We start from the raw sequence: 24,404 nt of genomic DNA, 5'->3' as shown, positions 1-24,404 counted from the left end.
TGCTAGTTTGAACTACTGAAAAAGACTCTTTAAAACCTTAATAAAGAAGTAAGTTGACAAGAGATAAAATCCAAAATTAAATTATTAAATTAAATTACCCTCAAAGAAGAAAGTAAAATGAGTTTATAGGAAGCTATTTATTAACATCTTCTAAGGTTAAATCTTTCATTTTATTTTTTTAAATATTTTATTTTCAAGTAATCTATATACCCAGTGACGGGCTTAATCCATAACCCAAGATCAAGAGTCACATACTCCACTGACAGAACCAGCCAGGCACCCAAGCAAGGTTAAATCTTTTAAACTTCGGTTGTAACTAATATGAAAAGAGAGTAATTATATAGCACAGTGATTAAGAATGTGAGCTATGGAGTCCAATTATCTGGGTCCAAATTTTAGCTTCTTAATTTACTCTGTGAACTTGGGCAGGTCACTTCCGTAAACTTTAGTTTCCTCATTGTAAAACAGGGAGAATAATTATTTCAGCGCTATTTTAAGGATTAAGTGAGAGGATTCCTGACTTTCTTTCTTAGGCCACAAAAATTTATGTTGCAAAATACAGTGAAACAGCTAAGAAGCACAGTGTGACCCAGTTCGGCTATGCTGTAGGTGAACCATGACTCCACTCTATATAGCAATAAATATTGCCACTTTGGGGTTGATTTCAAAATGAGAGCTACCTTTGTTCCCTAACACCATGTTATATAACTTCTTAATAAGTCTTCTTTTGGTATGTTTTCTCTAGAAATTATATCAATATTTTCTATAATCTAGTCTTCTATACAAGGTCTACACAAGGTTTTTACTAAAGTAGAAATGTTAAAAACTGATCACTTGGAATCTACTTTAAACTGTATAATAATTAGTGATGTGAAACTGCTTTGAGAAATTCTATTTGGGGGGCACCTGGGTGGCTCAGTGGGTTAAACCTCTGCCTTCAGCTCAGATCATGATCCCAGGGTCCTGGGATCGAGCCCCGCATCGGCTCTCTGCTTGGTGGGGAGCCTGCTTCCCCCTCTCTCTCTGGCTGCCTCTCTGCCTACTTGTGATCTCTCTCTGTCAAATAAATAAAAATTAAAAAACAACAACAACAACAACACACACAAACAACAACAACAACAACAACAAAAAGAAATTCTATTTGGGAAAGAATAGCTACCAAAGAAACTTCCTCAACGATTCTATTGAGTATTTATACAATTGACCCTTAAACACACTGCCCTGTGCAAATCTACATATATGTTATTTTTTTTATAACTACAGTACAGAACTGTAAATTTATTTTTTTCTTAAGATTTTCTTAATAACACTGTCCTTTCTCTGGATTACTTTATCATAAAAATGCAGTATGTTAAACATATAATATACAAAATATGTGTTGATCAACTGTTTACGTTATTGGTAAGGTCAACAGTAGGCTATTAGAGTTAAGTTCCTGGGGAGTAAAAAAATCATACAGCACTTTCTGACTGCAGAGAGGGTTGGAGGTCCTGACCCCAGGCATTGTTCAGGGTTAACTGTAATGATGCAAATGTCTATAGGATTAATTCTTTCTAGATATGGACCTGTTAATTTAACTCAAACTCAAATGTCTACTAGAAATTTTATTGTGACATGTGGGTAAATTATATGACTTTCTGTTTCAGATTGACAGCAGTAACTGAATCAAGCTATTCAATCTAAAGTCTCTTCAAATTTGTTTATAAACAAATCAGGTGGGCTATATGAACACAAAAAAACCAGTCACAACTAAAATATTTACTTGAGAATAAAATGGAAACTATTTGATCGTTAAAACAAAATTTCAAAGTAACAAAACCACCCAGTAAAAAAACCAAAAAAACCAGGAAAACAAAAAATGACGGGATTTTTATATTCACATTAACTCTTAGTAATTTATACCCAATGACAGTAGTGTTTTCTTATACTGTTAAATCTGAATTATTTCCTAGCACTTACTTAAACAATGATAAATTCTGACAAAAATGTTAGAAATGTGTTTACCTATTTATATATATATTCTTAATTCTAAGGAAATAGGAACATTAAATAACAAATACTTGAAAAGCATGTACAGAAGGAATATCCCATGTGATGACAGATTGTTTGATAGACAACTAATTAAGATAGTATTTTTTTTAGATTAGCAGCCCAGACTAAGAATGACAGAATCCCCAAAGATAAATTTATGTACTTTCACTCACTTCACCCGAAATTTGGACTGAAAAAAAGCATTTGCAATGAATGTAAAATTTGAGGTACATTCAATTTCCACTTGAACTTATTAACATTTCTTCCCATTTCTGTCAATATAGAGCACTAAGTAAAACCCACTTGTTAAAAAATCCAACTAATATGCTAATATGAACAGTTTTGCAAGATCAAATTAAACACCTAGCCTTGAGGAAATAATACTTTTTCAACCTATTTGCTTTCTTTACTGGACTTTAGTATAAACAGACACACAGTTAATATCATAGATAGCAACTTTCCAATTAATTTCCATATATAGTCAAATCAATTCCTGTATTATAAAGAAACAAATGTCAGTGCTATACTGGGGGTGTAACTCCTTATAAAGCAAGCACGAATGTGGCATCAAACTTACTTTTCCAAAGAAGCCTTTGAAGAACTTCCTTTCCTGGAGGAACAGGGGGACAAGTCGAGCGCTATTATTGTATGGGCTAAATGTCCCAGGGTTTCACACCAATAAGCACATACAGAAGTTGGGTAAAGGGCAAAGTAGGAGAAGGGGAGGGAGTGAGAGTTTTAAAGAGTTATCCATACCAGGAGTGACAGGGAAAAAGGAAGGGTGCATGAAAATGCAGGGAAACATACTGTATGGCCTAAGAATCCATAGGAAGAGAAGAAATCAGAACCTGTATCCATGCAGAGCAACTAGTTAGTTTAGTATTCTCTATTTACTTCTGAAACTATCCAAATTTGGCAGCAGAGAAATAGATTAAGACATACTGGTTTGGTGAGATTTGTATTTTAAATTTCCTAATAGTGAGTAGTAAGTACATTTTTCAATTTCCATATACATTTTTCAATTTAAAAAATCAGTGGTCGGGGCACCTGGGTGGCTCAGTGGGTTAAAGCCTCTGACTTCGGCTCGGGTCATGATCTCAGGGTCCTGGGATCGAGCCCCGCATCGGGCTCTCTGCTCGGCGGGGAGTCTGCTTCCCCCTCTCTCTCTGCCTGCCTCTCTGCCTACTTGCGATCTGTCTGTCAAATAAATAAAATCTTTAAAAAAAAAAATCAGTGGTCTACTATATGGAAGTCATCAACTTAAAAAAAAAAAGTCCACATTTGGATAACAGCATAATCACATAAAAATGCAATACATAAAATTAAATTATGAGTGTGCAGAAAGAATCTTTGTCAGACTTTTTCTTACCAAGTTCAAGATGTCACTTAGAGAATCTTTACTCATCCACTGGGATCAATTTGTAAGTATGTATATGTGTGGGCTGATCAATGCCACAACAATCATGGGGAAATAACAGATATGTTCTATTCTAAACAGAGAATACATTGTCTTTAAAGAACACAAAGCTAATGCTTTCACTGCAGGTGAAAAAAAATTATCTGTGGACCACAACTGAAATTTTAAAAATAGGCTTTCGTTTTCTTTTAAAATGATACTGTTTTAGAGTAACGAAACTTGCATTGACAATTATAAGTATATAACTCTGAAACTACGTAGATAAGAGCGACATCATCTCTGGTTCCAGTACCAATTTTTAAGCTTGTAGAAATTTTGAAAGCTGGCCGCCATTTAAGATTGGAAGAACTTATATGTAGTAGACGGGTTCTAACCCAAGCTATCTTAACTTTACATTTCCTAACTTTGGTTGAACTATTTAAGCCTTTGGTTTTTATAATCAGTTTTTAATGTTGGATAAATGCCCAGAAAAAGACAAATGTACTGAAATTTTACTCTCTCGGACAATTTATAAACTCATTCACTACTCTCAAACACTGAAGAGTTTGTTTCCTACCTAAGTTACAAATAGCATCAAATATTTCCAAAAAATGTTTTGAACTTCAGCTGGAAAAACAATAAATTGGGGTAGTTAACTGCAGTAAGACTAAGTTTATTTCTACTGCCAAGTTTGGTGACCCTAGTTTTGTTAGACTGTGAGTGACCATCCGCTTTTAAAGATGCAGCCAAAGATAAAAGATTCACCATTCTTGAGGGATAGGGAGGTGAGGGAAAGAGATCTGTTAATATTTAGTTCGGCTCCCAGAAAATCTCTTGTTAAACATGTAGTATGCCCTCTTTTCTTCAAAGACCTCAGTTGTTAATGAAAAAAGTTGACGTGCAAAATGCATTAAAAGATAGTTATTAGAGAATATTAGTGCTTTTTTCTAAAAAAAGACAAGTTATGATTCTTTTACCTGCTAAAACAAGAACATATATTAAAGCAAATATATCAAATAGTGAATAAAAAAACAACATATTAGAAACTGTCAGTATAATGGAACTAGTCTAAAACCAAGACAGAGAGGGAGAGACATTTAGAGACAATGGGAAGAAAAGACCTTTAAAAGGAAAGAACATCTTGGACCAGTGTCAGCAAGATAACCAAAGGCCCGATACACTTTTTACAAAATAGACTAATAAATGACGTTACTACTCACCCTTCAACTATGTCAATAAAGGCACTGAAAATGGGCAATAGTTGTTTCTGCCATTTATCGTATATGATCTAAGTCCTAAAGTGGCTAATTTGTGCATGTATGTCACAAAACAAATGAGTTGAAAATAGCTGTAATTAACTTTATCATACAAAGTAAAAAGAATTTAAACATTTATGCTCTGAGAAGCAGGTTTAAAACCTAATCTTAAAAAAAGGTGATCCTGTTTAGTTTTATCTTTCCATTTGAGAATATTAATTATGCAGGTAACTTCTAGTTGATGTTAAAGTGATCCTAAATTGTAAGGGACTACTTTGAGGATAAATAAGAACTATATTTGCAAATTATCTGGCTTCTTCAATTATTTACAAATTTAAAAAGCTTCAGAATGTCACATTTTTAGTTCAAACATCATTCAAGTGATAGGTTTAAGGTGTTTGTTTTGCTATTTAACTCGTACATCTGAGCTATGTAATTCTTTAATTTAAAACTCTGGCATTCAAACTAATTCCATAAACATGTTATTTCTTCTTTAATCTGTAAGGTTGTACACTTCTACGTTTGCTTCCATTTATTTGAAACTCTTAAGGAAGAAGACACAGCTTTTGGCACAATATAAGCATCTGGTATAGCAGATTATAAATGTCAGATGAATGTTTGGTAAGGGTGGGGAGGCAACTAGAAATTTCTTCATAGTAAAAATACGAAAAGACAAAAATCTAAAGTATTTGTGGACTAATATGGTCTGAGAAGAACAACATCCTGAAGACTTCCAACTTTCTGCAAACTTCTCAGTATAGCATTAGAAAGAGTATTTACAGGAGGAAGTTTCATTGAGTACAATAAACAGGAAACTGACCCCAAAATTCAATCTTATTTTTTAAATACATGTTTATCTACGTGAACTATGCACAACATTTGCCCCAAGTCTCTTGGATAGCATTAGTCTGAAAAATTTTAAATAACTTCTTGAATGAAAAGTTCTGAAGTGGTCAATTTCCCCTCAAAGTTCAAAAGTTTAAGTATGGCCAGAAAGGCAATCAACATACTTATAAGACTTCATATTAGTCATAAATGACCACAGGGAAGTACAAATCATTTAGAGATAAACAAAAAGCTTTCATAAACTTCAAGACATTAAATGTAAGATAGGGTTATGATAATTGTTATGAGATTTGATTTGACCATATTGAGGACTGAACTGTTTTCTATATATTCTAGAAATAATTTTTGAGTGGCTACTATGTGCCAGATACTGTTCCAGGCATAGGAATAATTTTTTAAATGGCAATTTGGTTTCTATTTCTGGTGAAAAACAAACTTCTTAAATTTTTTTATCTAAACAGTCCTACATCTCAAGTAGGACCTGAGATGTTTATAGTTTATAATCTTCATGATCAAAAAAATAAAAAGGTACAAAAATTAACTCAATTAAAAAAATTCTTTTTAAAGTTTATTTTAATTCCTACACCCAACGTGGGGCTCGAACCCATGACCCAGATCAAGAGTCACACGCATTTCCGACTGAGCCAGCCAGGTGCCCCTAAAAAAAAAATTAGTTTTAAAACTAAATGGTGAATAGTGGCTATCTCTGTGATTACAAAAAATTTTATGTACTGTTTTTATTCATTTGTATTTTACACAAAGAAGTTATACAATCTATATAATGAAGAGATGCTTCTAATTAAATGTAGGCTAAAAAAACTAGTTAAGAGGATTCACTGCTCATTAAACTAAAATACCATTTCTTAATATCTTCTGTGCAAATTAAAATCACCCCTAGTTCTCCCTTATTTAGAGAGTGAACATGAAGCCATGCTCTGAATTAGAAGACTTTCTAAAGGCTCATTCCACAATGACCGTCTACCTGCAAGTTATGTAAGTTATAAGATTTTGGTAACTATTTGTAGTTTGTTTCAGGTCTATTTAGTCTATTCACTGATTTGCCTGTTGTTTTCAGTCATTAGTATTATGATGTTTAAATATTCGTTAATGACTAGTAGGACAAATCATTGTATTACTTTAAAAATTTTCCAAGCTAAACTTACTCTTTCAGTGAAGTTGGAATTATTCTGTTAAAGAAGAGATTGAATTTATGTTTCTTGGAAAATTACATTGTCTGAGGGTATATTTAACTGGAGAATATATTCAGATAGACATGACAAGTCTATAAATTACAGTTTCACATACCATAACAGATGAAAGTAAGTCCCTTTAACATTAATGATGATTAGAATAAGAAGGGCTTCAATCATTTAAGAATTTAAATGACCATAATCTGAGGTAAATGGTATGTATGTATGTATATGCAGTATACCATATGTCTACATATTGGGGTTTTTTTTTGCTCCTTGAATACTATAATCAGTTATTTCTCTCCTCCTTTCCCTTTTACAACAGATTCACAGACATCTGTTCTAAAATATAACATACTTCTCTAAGTTGATTGCTTCTTTAATCTTATATCTTTTATAATGAGGGATTACGGATGAGAGGTCATATAAAATATACCAAGCAGAAAAGTTTTGATAAGCAAATTGAGGGGGAAATAAAAAAGCACTCATTAGTAGCCAAACTTGTGGCAGCCTACCATACCAGCGAACCCAAAGCAAACAAGTATTTATGCTGTCTGGGGCAAGGGCATGCAGAAGTAATGGTTAAAGCTTTCACAGCAAAGAGTTTGGAAAAAGGCCACACATTGGAGAGAAGGAAGGTTGTGAAGAGGATTGTCAGAGTTTATGAGACATTTCAAACCTATCCAAAATATGATATTAACACTTCTATGTGAACCTTTGTGAACTCTGAATCCATTCTCTCCTTTTATTAAATACACAAGGATGTGCCTGGGATTTAGTCTAAGGTATAACAGGCAAAGAAAATACTATTCATCCTGGAAAAGGACTCTCCATTTCAAGTATGCTGAAGTTTGAGAAAAAGGCAGGGGAAATACATTGCTTATGTTAGAGGGGTGTACAGAAGGAATCTGGAGAGTAGTAGTCAAGATAATAAGTCCTGCACCAACTGTAAACCTCTCTAGCCATCATCACAGATAACTCTCCCTTCCACTGTTTCTTAGAGTAAATTTAACATCAGCAATTTATAACCCAGTTATCACAGGTTAAAACACTAACTGTAACAGTTTTCTCTTGGTTTTAGAACATTATTCACCTGTAAGATTTCATACCACTTGTTTCATATGGGTTGTGAATCCAAAGTACCTTTTGGATAACGTCTGGCCTAAACCGACGAAGTTGGTCTTTATAATTTACGCCTTTGGACAGATAGCATGAGATGCTGCTCTTTACTAGAGCCCACATCTTTTGCCTTAAGAGAAACACTGGTCTTACTGGATAGTGAATCACTAAAATTTACTGAACGAAATCTCTTAAGAAAATATTTCAGTATATAGATCAACAGTGGCAACCATCAAATACATACAGCTTTCAATCTTTTTACAGCATCTTCACAGATGTGCATTCCTCTTGACTCATCAACTTCTACATGGCCAAGGTACTGCAGAAAGAAGAAAAAAGGGTTATTGCTATGCATATTGAGTAGCTACTATATGGTAGGTATTAGTTGGAAGAAAACTGAATATTAAAATTTCTGCACTCAAGAAACTGCCACTGTATAAGAGTTAAGATGCTACTTTACTTACCCTCAGTGTCCTCATATGAATGAAATTCAGAATAAATGTCTCAAAAAATTGTTATAGAGAAGTGAAAAAGTAATGGTAGGCACTAAACGTTACCTAAATTTATTGGATCTGAAGATAACAGCAGCGTGTGTTAGACAGTTACTGTATCTCTGAACACAAAAATAATCCTAAAACAAAATGTATACATATGCAAATATGTATACACACATACTGAAAAAGGCACAAATAAAAATAAGTTATCCAAAGGCTGAAGAGATCACATATCCTTTTACAGGGAGCACATAAGAGCACGGCAGAGAACTACAAAGACAAATTTTAAGAAGACAATACATTTAAAGCTTTACAAGATGTGTAGAATTTGAAGAGGCAAAAACTGGAAGGCTGGGAAACCATTTTAGGTAGAAAGAATTTAAGAGAAGTTATAGGTGTGGAATAGCGTAACTATGTATCAGCAAGTACTCCTGTTTGGCTAGGATTTGAGATATGTACAGCTGGGGAATCTGAATGCTGGAATGAGTCTCTACTTAATTCTAGAGTCAATGGAGAGATAATCAAGTTTATTTTTTTTTCCAAGACAGCAATGCAATTCAAATTGTACCTTTGTATGGGAATAGCCTTGGGAAAGATAAAGACAGGATGGTGAAAATATTACCAAAATGCTCTGGGTACAATTGAGTAGACTCAATCTTCCCTGTCCCACCCATTGAATGAAATCATAAAACCTGAACAGAACATATTTCAAGTCCCTTTTGTAAAGAGCAGAAAGTTATCTGAGAAGAATACCAGGATCCAGGGTATTTCTGAACTGGCAAGGAGTTTACCTCCCACTCTCCTGCTCCATTTTCCCCCTTCCCCTTTCTGATACTTCCAACTTGGACTTAATACAGCCAGAAATCCAAAACTCTGTGCTGTCGCAAAGAACGAACTCTGGAAAAAGCACTCTAGCTGTGGCTCAAGGATCAAATAAGGAAATGCCTTATCTTCAGAGAGAGTATAGGAATCTCTCTCCCTTTTACTTATCTCTTATTTTTCTTCTCACACCCCAGCTCCCAAAGCTATCCTGTGCTGGTGGTAGCAGTGGAAACCTGCAAGAGCCTGAGAGGAAAACTTTCCTCTTGGTATAGTGAAACTGTGATTCCAGGAAGATGAACCAATGCCCCTTCTGCTTCTTTCCCCTCCTTGTACATCTCCCATCATTTGGCCCTGCGTGGATGTGAAATGGTGCGAACTCATGGGAGAGTAGAATAACAAGAGCCCCAGGAAACACAGGCATAGAGAGTTTAAGTAACTTGCCCAAGGTCATTCAGCTAGTGAAAACTGAAACCCAAGTGGCTTGACCCAGAACACTCTTAAAATGCATACATGGAATCTTTAACTTTTACTCAAATCTTTCCAATACTGAGTAAGTGCATAAAACCCATGAATTAAAATAAATTTAGGAAAGTACTTGACTTCAGGTAATAAAATACTTGAGGAATCAATCATAAAGATCATAAACTGAGACCAAAATATCTAAAGAATTGTAAGAGCTGTAAATCTGAATGAATATTATATAAACAGGAAGAATGCTCACTTTTTAGTGAATCAAATAATGTACTATATATATAGTTCTAAGTTGAAAGAATATAATCTCTTTAGGGCAAATCTGAATAACATGAAATCCAATAAGATAAATATTTACATATTTTATTTTGGATTCTCAAATGCAATGAATTTGGCTACAAATTTTACACTTTCTATCTAGATCCACATTTAGTTACATTCTTTGGTTTTACAGATGATGTACAGTGGTAAAGTAATGTTTTCTCAAATTCAGTATCACTGAATCCATTATGGATACTGAGTATACATAAGAACCTCAAATTTCAGAAAATTTCTAAACTACTACATTAAAAATAATAATAATGTTTCATATCAATAAGAAAGGATGCTGATAGCAAATTTTCATCAGTGTACCTCTGTCTGGCTCACTACAGGATAGCTTTAACACAGATTCCATACTTAGTCATCTTTGCTTATCTTTTTCCTATTAAATTAGAAAAATACTAACTCAAAATTATAGGCTATCAGAAATGTCAAGTGTTTGGTAGTTCTGTCAACTAGTTCTAGATTTTCAGACTGATTTCACACTCAAGAAATAACAGAGTACTCCCCTCACTGAAGGCGGGTTCTCAACAGTCAGATGCTATAGTGATAGGAATATCACACTAAAATTATTATATTATTATTTAGGATTTTATTTATTTATTTCTCAGAGAGAGAGAGCACAAGCTGAGGAAACAGCAGGCAGAGGGAGAAGCAGGCTTCCCGCTGAGCAAGGAGGCTGATGTGGGACTTGATCCCAGGACCCTGGGATCGTGACCTAAGCCAAAGACAGACACTTAACCAACTGAGACACTCAGGCATCCCTACACACAAATTCTGGAAGCTCTATTTTTCAGCTTAGAAGACAATGATGAATGGCTGTTTCAATGCCTATCTGGATGAATTAAGCTCTAAAAAGGATTTCTTTATGTTTTGTTGATATCTGGCCTTTTTCAAACACCAAAAATAAATTCTTAATTTCCTGGTCCAACAAATAAGGAAAATAAAGCAGTGGAAAATAGTAAAAGCTGCACTACTGTTCTGACATCTTAAGAAATTCTGACATCTCATTCTTAGCAACTTGTTATATATACTGTTAAATTCTTTTAGTCTGTTGTTTTGTTTTTTACTCTATCCTTAATCACTGACTTGAAAAGCCAAATACATATTATTAAAAATTACATTATCCTGGACATTCAATTTTGTTTTACTGTTACTCCTATTTTGACTTATTATAGTTTAAGAATCTTTTAATATGGGGGAGGAGCAAGATGGCAGAGGAGTAGGAGATCTAAATTTCGTCTGGTCCCAGGAATTCAACTAGTTATCAAACCATTCTGAACACCTACAAACTCAACAGGAGATCAAAGAATAGCAGCAATTCTACAAACAGAAAAGCAACTACTTTCTGGAAGACAGGACGTGTAGAGTAGTGAACCCTAGGTGATATACGGGAAGATAGACCATGGGGGTTGGGGGAGGAGGGAGTCTCCATCAGCCAGCTCCTGGCAAGTGATAGAGTGGCAGAGCACAAAATCAGAACTTTTAGAAGTCTGCTCCACAGAACAAACATCACTCCAGAGGCTAAATGGGGAGTGGAATCCTCACTGGGACAGTGGGGGGTCTCAGGTCCCTTGGGGCAATGGAAAGACAGGGGGTACCTGAGTGTGGCAGAGCTCTCAGGTATTGGAGCAGGGAAGCTGGCTGCAAAGACGGAGTTGAGGAGTGGGCTCTCAGTCTGGGGTTTTCATAAATCATGATCCACAGCACAACTAGGCCACTACTCTTCGATCAAGGACCCAACAAGTGGCAGATCCAGGGAGACTCCCCTTCCTCCCCCTGGAGGAGCAGCATGGAAGTACACTGCAGGAATCTGCTGGGTTTGGAAATTCCAAATGGGGTTGTGTGCCAGAGACAGACACAGTACAGGTGAGCACAGAGTCAGCCGGAGACCAGGGAAACAGGAGTGATTGACTGCTTTTCTCTAAGGTCTCACTGAGGAGTGGGGCCCAAGCTCTCAGCTCCGCCAGGGCTGGATACTGGGAGGCCGCCATTTTCATTCCCATCCTCCAAAGCTGTACGCAAAGCTTTCAGGAAACAAAAGCTACCAAGAGCAAATGCAAACCTGAGCAGATTACTTAGCCTGGCCCCTGGCAAGGGTGGTGCAATTCTACCTCAGGCAAGGACATTTGAGAATCACTGCAACAGGCCTAACCCCTGGAAAATCGGCAAGAACATCCAGCCATGACCAAGTTTACTGATCAATGAGAACACAAAACTACAGTGCAAGGAGAATACAGCACACAGAATTTTTGGCTTTTCCCCCATGATTCTTTAGTCTTTCAAAATTAATTTTTTAAATTTTCTTTATTTTTTTTCTTTTTCTATTTTTTAAAAAAAATTTTATTGGGCAAAGTATGTGCTATAATGGTGAGTGCTGTGAAGTGTGTAAACCTGGCGATTCAGAGACCTGTACCCCTGGGGCTAATAATACATTATATGTGAATTTAAAAATTTAAAGAAATTTTTTTTCTTCTTTCGTTTTTCAACCAACATCTTATTAATTCCTTTTTTAAAATCTTTTTTAATTTTCATTTTTATAGTCATATTCTACTCCTTCATTGTACTTAACCTTATTTTTTGTGTATATATAAGTTTTTTTTTCTTTAAAATTTTGGGATACAGTTTCTTTTTTTTTAAGTTAAGATTTTTAAAAAATTTATTTATTTGATAGAGAGATCACAAGTAGGCAGAGAGGCAGGCAGAGGGGGAGGGGGAAGCAGGTTCCCCGCTGAGCAGAGAGCCCGATGTGGGGCTCGATCCCAGGACCCTGAGATCATGACCTGAGCCAAAGGCAGAGGCTTAACCCACTGCTGGGTCAGCGGGCTCCGGGAATGCAGGAGGAACAAGAGAAATGACCCCCGGGGCCCGCCATCTTCCAGCCTCCTCCCGCCCCTTTCCTTAACCCTTGACTCTCCCGCCAAAAGGATGTATGCCCAGGTCACGTCTCCATAGGTAACCCGATACCTATGCAGGAAACAGAAGTATCAGGACCCCCCACCCCATACCCTCCAATCACCAAATACCCTACCATATATGGATGTGAGCCCATGCCCTACCCTGGCCTGATAAAAGACCCCCGCCAACTCCCTCCCAGCGAGACTTCCTCCACTCCCCTTTCCGGAGTCGAGGAACCTCGCCCAAGGGTGCCCACCTCCTCCCGGTGCGACTTTCCTGGCTCCCCTTCTCCCGAGCCCTGAAACTTCGCCAGAGAGTGCCTTTAATAAATCTTGCCTTGCGCCCACCTTGCCTGGTGTTGTGTTTACCTCGCCTGCAAAGCTTTACACCCACTGAGCCACCCAGGCACCCCAGGATACAGTTTCTTCTAACAGACCAAAATATACCCTAATCTAGTGTATGGATTGTTCTAGTTTCCTGCCTGATCACGTTCTCCTTTTCTTAAAAATTTTTTCTTTTTTTCAACCAACTTATCAATTCCTTTTTAAAAATATTTTCAAATTTTCATATTTATAGTCATAGTTCATCCATTCATTGTATTTACCCTTATTTGTGTGTGTGTGTGTGTGTGTGTGTGTGTGTGTGTGTATGATTTTCTTTCTTTAAAATTCTGGGAGACAGTTTCTCCTAACAGACCAAAATGCAACCAAAATATAGAGTATGGCTCTATTCTGTTCACCACCCTGATCATACATATATATACATATATTTCCCCCCCCCAATTTTGGGTCTCTTCTGATTTGGTTAATGTGTATTTTTCTGGGGTCATTGTTACCTTTTCAGCGTTTTGTTCGCTCATTCATCTATTCTTCTCTGGACAAAATGACAAAAGGGAAAGACTCACCTCAAAAAAAAAAAAAAAAAAAAGAACAAGGGGCAGTACTGACTGCCAGGGACCTAATCAACATGGACATTAGTAAGATGTTGGGACTAGTGTTCAGAATGACGATTATTATAAAGATACTAGCGCGGCTTGAAAAAAAGCACAAAAGATATTAGAGAATCCCTTTTTGGAGAAATAAAAGAACTAAAACCTAACCAAGGCTATCAATGAGGTGCAATTAAAAAAATGGAGACTCTAACTGCTGGGATAAATGACGCAGAAGAGAGAATCAGTGATACAGAAGACCAAATGATGGACAATAAAGAAGCTGAGAAAAAGAGAAACAAACTACTGGATCATAAGGGAGAATTTAAGAGATAAGTGATACCATAAGACAAAACAACATTAGAATAATTGGGATCCCAGAAACAGAAGAAAAAGAGAGAGAGGCAGAAGGTATATTGGAGCAAATTATAGCAGAGAACTTCCCTAATTTGGGGAAGGAAACAGGCATCAAAATCCAGGAGGCACAGAGAACCCCCTCAAAGTCAATAAAAATAGGTCAACACCCTGTCATCTAATAGTAAAACTTATGTCTCAGAGATAAAGAGAAAATCCTGAAAGCAGCTTGGGGGACAAGAGGTCTGTAACCTACAATAGAAATATTAGATTAGCAAGAGACCTATCACAGAGACCTGGCAGGCCAGAAAGGACTGGGATGATATGTTCAGAGCACTAAATGAGAAAAATATGCAGCCAAGAATACTATATCCAGCTAGGCTGTCATTGAAAATAGAAGGAGAAATAAAAATCTTCCAGAACAAACAAAAACTAAAAAAATTTGCAAACACCAGCCCTATAGGAAATACTGAAAGGGGTCCTCTAAGCAAAGAGAGAGCCTAAAAGTAACATAGACCAGAAAGGAACAGAGACAATATACAGTAACAGTCACCTTACAGGCAATACAATAGCACTAAAATCATATCTTTCAACAGTTACCCCCCTGAATGTAAATGGGCTAAATGCCCCAATCAAAAGATACAGGGTATCAAGTTAGATAAAAAAACAAGATTCATCAATATGCTGTCTGCAAGAGACGCACTTTAGACCCAAAGACACCTCCGGGTTTAAAGTGAGGGGGTAGATAACCATTTAGATGCTAATGGACAGCAAAAGAAAGCTGGGGTGGCAATCCTTATCAGACAAATTAGATTCTAAACCAAAGACTGTAATAAGAGAGGAGGAAGGACACTATATCCTACTTAAAGGGTCTATCTAACAAGATGATCTAACAATTTTAAATATCTATGCCCCTAACATGGGAACAGCCAATTATATAAGCCAATTAATAACAAAATCAAAGAAACACATCAACAACAATACAATAATAGTAGGGGACTTTAACATCCCCCTCATTGAAATGGGCAGATCATCTAAGCAAAAGATCAACAAGGGAATAAGGGCTTTAAATGACACACTGGATCAGATGGACTTCACAGATATATTCAGAACATTGCATCACAAACCAACATAATACACATTCTTCTCTAGTGCACATGGAACATTCTCCAGAATAGATCACATCCTGGGACACAAATCAGGTCTTAACTGGTACCAAAAGAATGGTACCAAAAGAATGGTATCATTCCCTGCACATTTCCGGACCACAATGCTTTGAAACTATAACTCAATCACAAGACAAAAGTTGAACTCAAATACATGGAGGCTAAAGAGCATCCTACTAAAGAATGAATGGGTCAACCAGGAAATTAAAGAAAATTTTTTAAAAATTCATGGAAACAAATGAAAATGAAAACACAACTGTTCAAAACCTTTGAGATACAGCAAAGGTGGTCTGAAGAGGAAGGTATATAGCAATACAAGCCTTTCTCAAGAAACAAGAAAGGTCCCACGTACACAACCTAACCCTATAACCAAAGGAGTTGGAGAAAGAACAGCAAAGAAAGTCTAAACCCAGCAAAAAAGAAATAATAAAGATCAGAGGTGAAATAAATGAAATAGAAACCAAAAGAACAGTTGAATAGATCAACCAAAGGAGGAGGTGGTTCCTTGAAAGAATGAATAAGATTGATAAACCCTTGGCCAGACTTACCAAAAAGAAAAAAGAGAAAGGACCCAAATTAATAAAATCATGAAAGAAAGAGGAGAGATCATAACCAATACCAAAGAAATACAATTATAAGAACATATTATGAGCAACTATATGCCAGCAAATCTGACAACCTGGAAGAAATGGATGAATTCCTAGAGACGCATAAACTACCAAAACTGAACCAGGAAGAAACAGAAAACCAAAGCAGACCCATAACCAGTAAGGAAATTGAAGCAGTAATAAAAAATCTCCCAACAAACAAAAACCCCGGGCCAGATGGCTTCCCAGGGGAATTCTACCAAACGTTTAAGGAAGAATTAATACCCATTTTCCTGAAACTGTTCCAAAAAATAGAAATGAAAGGAAAACTTCCAAACTCATTTTATGAGGCCAGCATGACCTTGATCCCAAAACCAGACAAAGACCCCATCAAACAGGAGAATTACAGACCACTATCCCTGATGAACATAGATGCAAAAATTCTCACCAGAAAACTAGCCAACAGGATCCAACAGTACATTAAAAGGATTATTCACTATGACCAAGTGGGATTTATTCCTGGGCTGCAAGGTTGGTTCAATACCCATGAATTAATCAATGTGACACAATACATTAATAAAAGAAATAACAAGAACCATATGATGCTCTCAATAGATACAGAAAAAGCATTTGACCAAGTACAGCATCCTTTCTTGATCAAAACTCTTCACAGTGTAGGCAGAGAGGGTACATACTTCAATATCATAAAAGTCATCTATGACGGGCTCCTGGGTGGCTCAGTGGGTTAAAAGTCATCTATGAAAAACCTACAAGTATCATTCTCAATGGGGAAAAACTGAGAGCTTTTCAACCCTAAGGTCAGGAACTTGGCAGGGATGTCCACTATCACCACTGCTATTCCACATAGTACTAGAAGTCCTAACTTCAGCAGTCAGACAACAACAACAACAACAAAATAAAAAGCATCCAAATCGGCAAAGAAAAAAATCAAACTCTCTGTAGATGATATGATACTTTATGTGGAAAACCCAAAAGACTTCACCCCAAAATTGCTAGAACTCATCCAGGAGTTCAGTAAAGTGTCATGATATAAAACCAAAGCACAGAAATCAGTTGCATTTCTATACACCAACAACAAGATGGAAGAAAGAGAAATTAAGGATTTGATCCTATTTACAACTGCTCCCCAAACCATAAGATACCTAGGAATAAATCTAACCAAAGAGACAAAGAATCTGTACTCAGACGACTATAGAATATTCATGAAAGAAATTGAGGAAGACACAAAGAAATGGAAAAACGTTCTATGCTGATGGACTGGAAGAATAAATATTGTGAAAAGGTCTATGCTACCTAGAGCAATCTATACATTTAATGCAATCCCTATCAAAATACCATCAACTTTTTTCTAAAAAATGGAACAAATAATCCTAAAATTTGTATGGAACCAGAAAAGACCCTGAATAGCCAGAGGAATGTTGAAAAAGAAAACCAAATCTGGTAGCATCACAATTCCGGACTTAAAGCTCTATTACAAAGCTATAATCATTAAGACAGTATGGTACTGGCACAAAAACAGAAACAGATCAATGGAACAGAACAGAGAGCCCAGAAACGGACACTCAACTGTATGGTCAACTAATCTTCAACAAAGCAGGAAAGAATGTCCAATGGAAAAAAGTCTCTTCAGCAAATGGTGTTGGGAAAATTGGATGGCCACATGCTGATGAATGAAACTGGACCATTTCCTTACATCATACACAAAAATAGACACAAAATGGATGAAAGATCTCAATGTGAGACAGGAATCCATCAAAATCCCTGGGGAGAACACAGGCCGCAACCTCTTCAACCTCAGCCATAGCAACTTCTTCCTAGAAACATCACCAAAGGCAAGGGAAGCAAGGGCAAAAATGAACTACTGGGGCTTCATCAAGATCAAAAGCTTTTGCACAGCAAAGAAACAGTCAGCAAAACCAAAAGACAACCGACAGAATGGGAGAAGATATCTGCAAATGACATATCAGATAAAGGACTAGTATTCAAAATCTATAAAGAACTTATCAAACTCAACACCCAAAGAACAAATAATCCAATCAAGAAATGGGCAGAGGACATGAACAGACATTTCTGCAAAGAAGACATCCAGATGGCCAACAGACACATGAAAAAGTGCTCCACATCACTCGGCATCAGGGAAATACAAATCAAAACCACAATGAGATAGGACCTCACACCAGTCAGAATGGCTAAAATTAACAAGTCAGGAAATGACAGATGTTGGCAAGGACTCGGAGAAAGGGGAACCCCCCCTACACTGTTGGTGGGAATGTAAGCTGGTGCAGCCACTCTAGTAAACAGTATAGAGGTTCCTTAAAAAGTTGAAAATAGAGCTACTCTATGACCCAGCAATCACACTACTGGGTATTTACCCCAAAGATACAAATGTAGTTATCCGAAGGGGCACATGCACCCAAATGTTTATAGCAGCAATGTCCACAATAGCCAAATTATGGAAAGGCCTAGATGTCTATCAAGAGATGAACGAATAAAGAAGATGTGGGGTATATAACAATGGAATATTATGCAGCCATCAAAACCGAAATCTTGCAATTTGCAACGATGTGGATGGAACTAAAGGGTATTAAATTAAGTGAAGTAAGTCAATCAGAGAGAGACAATTATCATATGATCTCACTGATATGAGGCATCTGAGAAACAAGAAAGAGGATCAGAGGGGAAGGGAGGGAAAAATAAAATAAGACAAAAACCACGGAGGGAGAGAAACCATAAGAGACTCTTAATCTCAGGAAACAAACTAAGGGTTGCTAGAGTGGAGGTTGGGTGGAGGGATGGGGTGGCTGGGTGATGGACATTGGGGAGGGTATGTGCTATGGTGAGTGCTATGAATTGTGTAAGACTGATGAATCACAGAACTGTACCCCTGAAACAAATAATATATTATATGTTAATAAAATAATTAATATAAATAAGTTAGTAAGTTTTAATACGTTTCGGCATGATCACTTTCTTTAATTTTTCTCCCATAGAACTTTCTTGATTATTTCCTGTCTTTAATCTTTGATATCAACTTTGGAATAATTCTGTTCAATTCTTGTCCAAAACACCCTTCATGTTTTTGAGATTTTATTTATTTATTTGAGAGAGAGCAAGTGAGGGCACACAAGTGGGATGGAGGGACAGAGGGATGGGGAGAAGCAGACACCTCGCTGAGCAGGGAGCCTGACTCGGGGCTCAATCCCAGGACCCTGGGATCATGACATGAGCCAAAGGAAGACACTTAACCAACTGAGCCACTCAGGTGCCCCAAACCCTTGGTGTTTTAATTAAGATTGCCTTAAGTTCACTAGCTGAGAAAAACTGATATTATAATACTGACCTATTCCATCTACAGTATTTATTCAAGTCTTTTGTCTCTAAAGTTTTATGGTACCCTTCAAATATACTCTTGTACATTTCTTTCTAGATTAGCAAGTATATTCCATAGCACTGCACTATTTAACATTCCCATCAAAATGTATGAGGGTTTCAATTTCCCCACATGCTCACCAGCACTTCATTTTCTTTCTCTTTAAATTATACCATCCTCCTAACAGGTTTGAAGTAGTTACCTTGTGTTTTTGATTTATATGCTCCTAATCTATCTTTTCACATGCTAACTGGCCAACTGTTAATCTTCTTTGGGGAAATATCAATTTACATCCTTTGCTCATTTCTTTTCATTTTACCTATTTATATTTTCTAAGTTTTTATTTAAATTCCAGTTAGTAATGTCGTATCACTTTCAGTTGTACAATATAGTGATGCAACACTTCTATACATCACCCGGTGCTCATCACAAGAAATGCATTCCTTAATTCCCATCACCAATTTAGCCCATCCCCCACCCACCTCTCCTCAGATAACTGTTTGTTCTGTATAGTTAAAAGTTTGTTTCTTAGTTTGCCTCTTTTTTCCCTTTGCTTCTTTCCTGGGTTCCACATTTAAGTAAAATCATATGGCATTTGTCTTTCCTTACTTGTTTCACTTAGCATTATACTCTCTAGCTCCCTGTTATTGCAAATGGCGAGGTTTCATTATTTTTTATGACTGAGTAATATTCCATCATATATACATACCACATCTTCTTTAACAATTCATCAATCGATGGACACTTGGGCTGCTTCCATAATTTGAATATTGTAGATAATGCTGCTATAAACATCAGGGTGCATATATGCCTCTGGATTTGTATTTCTGTATTCTTTTGGTAAATACCTAGTAGTGCAATTGATGAATCACAGGGTAATTCTATTTTTAACTTTCTGAGGAACCTCCATACTGTTTTCCAGAATGGCTGCATCTGTTTACATTCCCACCAACCCTGCAAGAGTGTTCCCTTTTCCCTGCAACTTTGCCAACACCCGTCATTTCTTGAGTTGTTGATTTTAGCCATTCTGACAGGTGTGAGGTAACACTGTAGTTTGGATTTGATGTGCATTTCCCTGATAATAAGTTATGCTAATCACCTTTTCACATGTCTGTTAGCCATCTGTATGTCTTCTTTGGAAAAATGTCCGTTCATGTCTACTGCCCATTTTTTAATTAGATAATTTCTTTCTTGAGTTTTGAGTTTCTTAAGTTTTTTTTTTTTTAAGATTTTATTTATTTATTTGACAGAGAGAGAAAGATCACAAGTAGGCAGAGAGCAAGAGGGGAAGCAGGCTCCCTACTGAGCAGAGAGCTCGATGCAGGGCTCGATCCCAGGACCTTGAGATCATGACCCAAGCCCAAGGCAGAGGCTTAACCCACTGAGACACCCAGGCACCCCTTTAAGTTCTTTTTAGATTTTGAATACTAACCCTTTGTCAGATAAGTCTTTTGCAAATATCTTCTCCCATTCCATAGGTTGCCTTTTAGTTTTGTTGACTGTTTCCTTTGTTGTGCAGAAGATTTTTATTTTGATGTAGTCCCAATAGTTCATTTTGTTTTTGTTTCCTTTGCCTCAGGAGACCTACCTAGAAAGAATTTGCTATGACCAAGTTCAAAGAAGTTACCACCTGTGTTCTCTTCTGGAATTTTATGGTTTCAGGTCTCACATTTAGGTCTTTAATGCATTCTGAATTTATTTTTGTATATGGTATAAGAAAGTGGTCTAGTTTCATTCTTTTGCATGTTGCTGTCCAGTTTACTCAACACCATTTGTTGAGGAGACTGTCTTTTCCCCATTGGATATTCTTTCCTGCTTTGTTGAAGATTAATTGATTATATAGCTATATAGTTCATTTCTGGGTTTTCTATTCTGTTCCATTGATCTATGATTTTTTTTTTTAAGATTTTATTTATTTATTTGACAGAGATCACAAGTAGGCAGAGAGACAGGCAGAGAGAGAGAGAGAGGCAAGCAGGCTACCAGCTGAGCAGAGAGCCCGATGCGGGGCTCGATCCCAGGACCCTGGGATCATGACCTGAGCTGAAGGCAGAGGCTTTAACCCACTGAGCCACCCAGGCGCCCATCTATGATCTATTTTTATGCCAGCATCATACTGTTTTGATTACTACAGCTTTGTAATATAACTTGAAGTCTGGAATTGTGAGGCCTCTAGCTTTGTTTTTCTTTTTTAAGATTGCTTTGGGTATTTGGGGTCTACTGTGGTTCCATATAAATTTCAGAACTGTTTGTTCCAGCTCTGTGAAAAATGCTGTTGGTATTTTGATAGAGATTGCATTAAATATATAGAATGTTTGGGTACTACAGACATTTTAACAATATTTGTTCTTCCAGCCCATAAACATGAAATGTCTTTCCATTTCCTTGTATTGTCTTCAATTTCTTTCATCAGTGTTTTATAGTTTTCAGAGTACCGGTCTTTTCATCCCTCTGGTTAGGTTTATTCTTAGGTATTGATTTAAATGAAATCCTCTTCCTCTCTACTCCTGGAGCTCTCATTAGGCCTGTTAGTACTATGGGCCTTTTTAATTTGTTCAAAGGCTTCCTCTCTCTTTTTTGGATCTTCTCTTTATCACCCTGTGCTGTACTCTGGGTAACTTCATCAAATCTATCTTCAGTTTACCAACTCTCTTTTCAACAAGTCTAATCTACTACTGAATCTATCCACTAAATTCAATCATAGTAACAGTATTTTTCATTTTCAGAAGCTGTGATTTGATTCTTTGTCAGATCTATCAATTCCTTCTTTTTCGTTGTCTTATTTTTGCCTTATGGTTTGAATTAATTAATGATTTTATATATACATATTTTATAGTGTCCTCTATAGTCTATTAATTCAAGTTCTTACAGTGCTAATCTTCTTGTCCTTTGTTGTATAATCCTTATTATAACTGCTGATCACGTCCACATATGATTTATAACTTTCTTTTTAATTTTTTTTATTTTTATTTTTTTAAAGATTTTATTTATTTATTTAACAGACAGAGATCACAAGTAGGCAGAGAGGCAGACAGAGAGAGGGAGGGGAAGCAGGCTCCCTGCTGAGCAAAGAGCCCGATGCAATGCGGGGCTCAATTCCAGGACCCTGAGATCATGACCTGAGCTGAAGGCAGAGGCTTTAACCCACTGAGCCACCCAGGTGCCCCTATAACTTTCTTTTTTAAATTGTAAATTCATCTTTACTGAAGCTCAACTTTTCTGGAAAAAAATCATGCCTTCTGGATTATACAGTGGTTTTACATTTGCTTCTAAAAGGTACCACAGCTGTATTGTAGCCTAAGACCTACTGTATATTAATCTGAGGAGTCTTACACCATGCAGGTTATAGCATATAAAGTCCAGATCAACGGTTTCAATTTTTGGTGGGAGACACCTCTTTTTCACCCAGGGTGTGAGCAGAGGCAAGCTTCTATTTATTTTATTTTTTTTTTAATTTTTTTTTCAGTTTTTGTTTTGTTTTGTTTTCTGCTTTTTCTTCTAGTTCTCTATTTCACTGATTATAAATCCCACTGAAGGTTCTGGTTCTACAATGGGTTCTCAGTTCTAATGCTCTGCTTTTTATGAGTCCGGACCTTCAGAATGAGTGTTAAAACATCAGGCTCCATGCTCTGGGTGGAGTCTGCTTGACATTCTCTCTCCCTCTCCTTCTGCCCCTCATGCTTGTGCTGTCTCTCTCAAATAAATAAATAAATAAATAATAAAATGAGAAAGTAGGGTTTTAGGGTCTCAGAGTTACCTTTAGTTGCTGAGATATGAATATAGGTTTCAAAGTGTTTGCAAGGGATTTTATTCCATCATTTTGATCAATTCAACTGGTCACTTATGGGTATTTATGCCAAAAAAAAAAAAAAAAGGTGGGGAGACTTAATGGAAAAGACAGAACAAAAATATCTCCTATATAGACTGCATAATCTATTTTGGGAATGTGGAGATGGAAATCAGTGCTGTGCCTTCCTAGATGATGAGAAAAACATGCCCACTGAAATAAACATTATTAAAGAGGTCTCTTTTCTCCTCTGAGACAGTATCTCACTGAAGAATTGCAGCTGATTTATGCTTTAATGGCTAAAATATTTGACACCAGGACTTCTTTTGTCTGTATGTCTTTTCCAAACACCCTCTGAGTAAGGGACTTTTATTCACAAAAATGCACTTTAGAAAAACTAGTGTGTGGAATTTCATTCTTGGATGAATTAAGTCATTTTTCCTTTTCTTGAAAAAATTATTTAAAAAGTAGACCTCCCCCTTGTTTTGGTAATGTAGGCCATGAGAAGGAATGCACAGCTCTGATGTGAGAGAACATACAGTCAACAGTTCCCAACATTGGCAAAAAAATGACATCATAATCAATTTATAAGGTGTAAGGCATATTATCAGATATACATAACCTGTATTATATTGCAAATACAGGATGCAGATGTGTAGAACATGATATCAAAATTTGTTTGGGGTCTTTAATTAAAGAGGAGTAGTTAAGTCAAATTATAACAGATTACTTCTATGTATAAATTTCTATTACAATTACATTGAATGAGTCATCTGACCTAAGTATATGTATTAAATCTAATCACAGGAGTTTAAAGTTAGAAATAACTTAAGGAGACTCAAAACCTTCACCTTTCAAATATGGCACTGGTGTCAAAAAAGTTAAGTGATTTGCACAAGGTCATGTAACTAGTAAATTAACAGAGCCAGGAATAGACCTTTGATCTTTTCACTCCTAGATCTTTCTTCTTTCAACCATCTATCTTCTTTTTACTATCTCACATTACTTCTGCAACTCTATTTAAGTAACGGTTTATAGTTTACTGGTCTTACATGCACTAACAATGTTATTCTTAAAAAAAAAAAAGTTGATCAAATGAACAGTCAACCATTTCAGTAACGTTGCTTATGGCTCAATATTTCCTTCATAAATGAAATTACCCTAACTTTCTAGTTAAACTGTACCACTGCTAACGAAGCAGTAGATATGGGGATTTTGCTTTATAGAAATATTACAGCTGATAAGTGAAGAAAGGATGACAGAATTAAAGTATCACCATTCTGCAACGCTTAATAAATCTGATCAGGTGTCTAAAAACCAATTCACAAGAATTACAGGAAACAGATA

General features: G+C 36.4%; 1 protein-coding gene across 13 annotated transcripts in view; it reads right to left on the bottom strand.

Moving 5' to 3' along the window:
• The window catches only part of NUMB (NUMB endocytic adaptor protein), a 194,197-nt gene that overhangs the window by 40,776 nt on the left and 129,017 nt on the right, over nt 1–24,404 (bottom strand). For 8 of the 13 annotated variants that reach the window (XM_080809631.1, XM_080809643.1, XM_080809633.1 and 5 more), the window contains 2 exons: nt 8,083–8,157; nt 2,609–2,641 (listed from right to left, as the gene is read on the bottom strand). In XM_080809631.1, coding sequence (XP_080665757.1) covers nt 2,609–2,641; nt 8,083–8,157 — 108 coding nt within the window. The remainder of the gene's footprint in view (nt 1–2,608; nt 2,642–8,082; nt 8,158–24,404) is intronic. The other 5 variants (XM_080809641.1, XM_080809632.1, XM_080809634.1 and 2 more) reach the window with 1 other exon arrangement.

Source organism: Martes martes, assembly GCF_963455335.1.
Source record: "Martes martes genome assembly, chromosome: 7".
In the NCBI taxonomy this organism is placed as follows: Eukaryota; Metazoa; Chordata; class Mammalia; order Carnivora; family Mustelidae; genus Martes; species Martes martes.
This window is presented reverse-complemented; position numbering and strand designations above follow the sequence as displayed.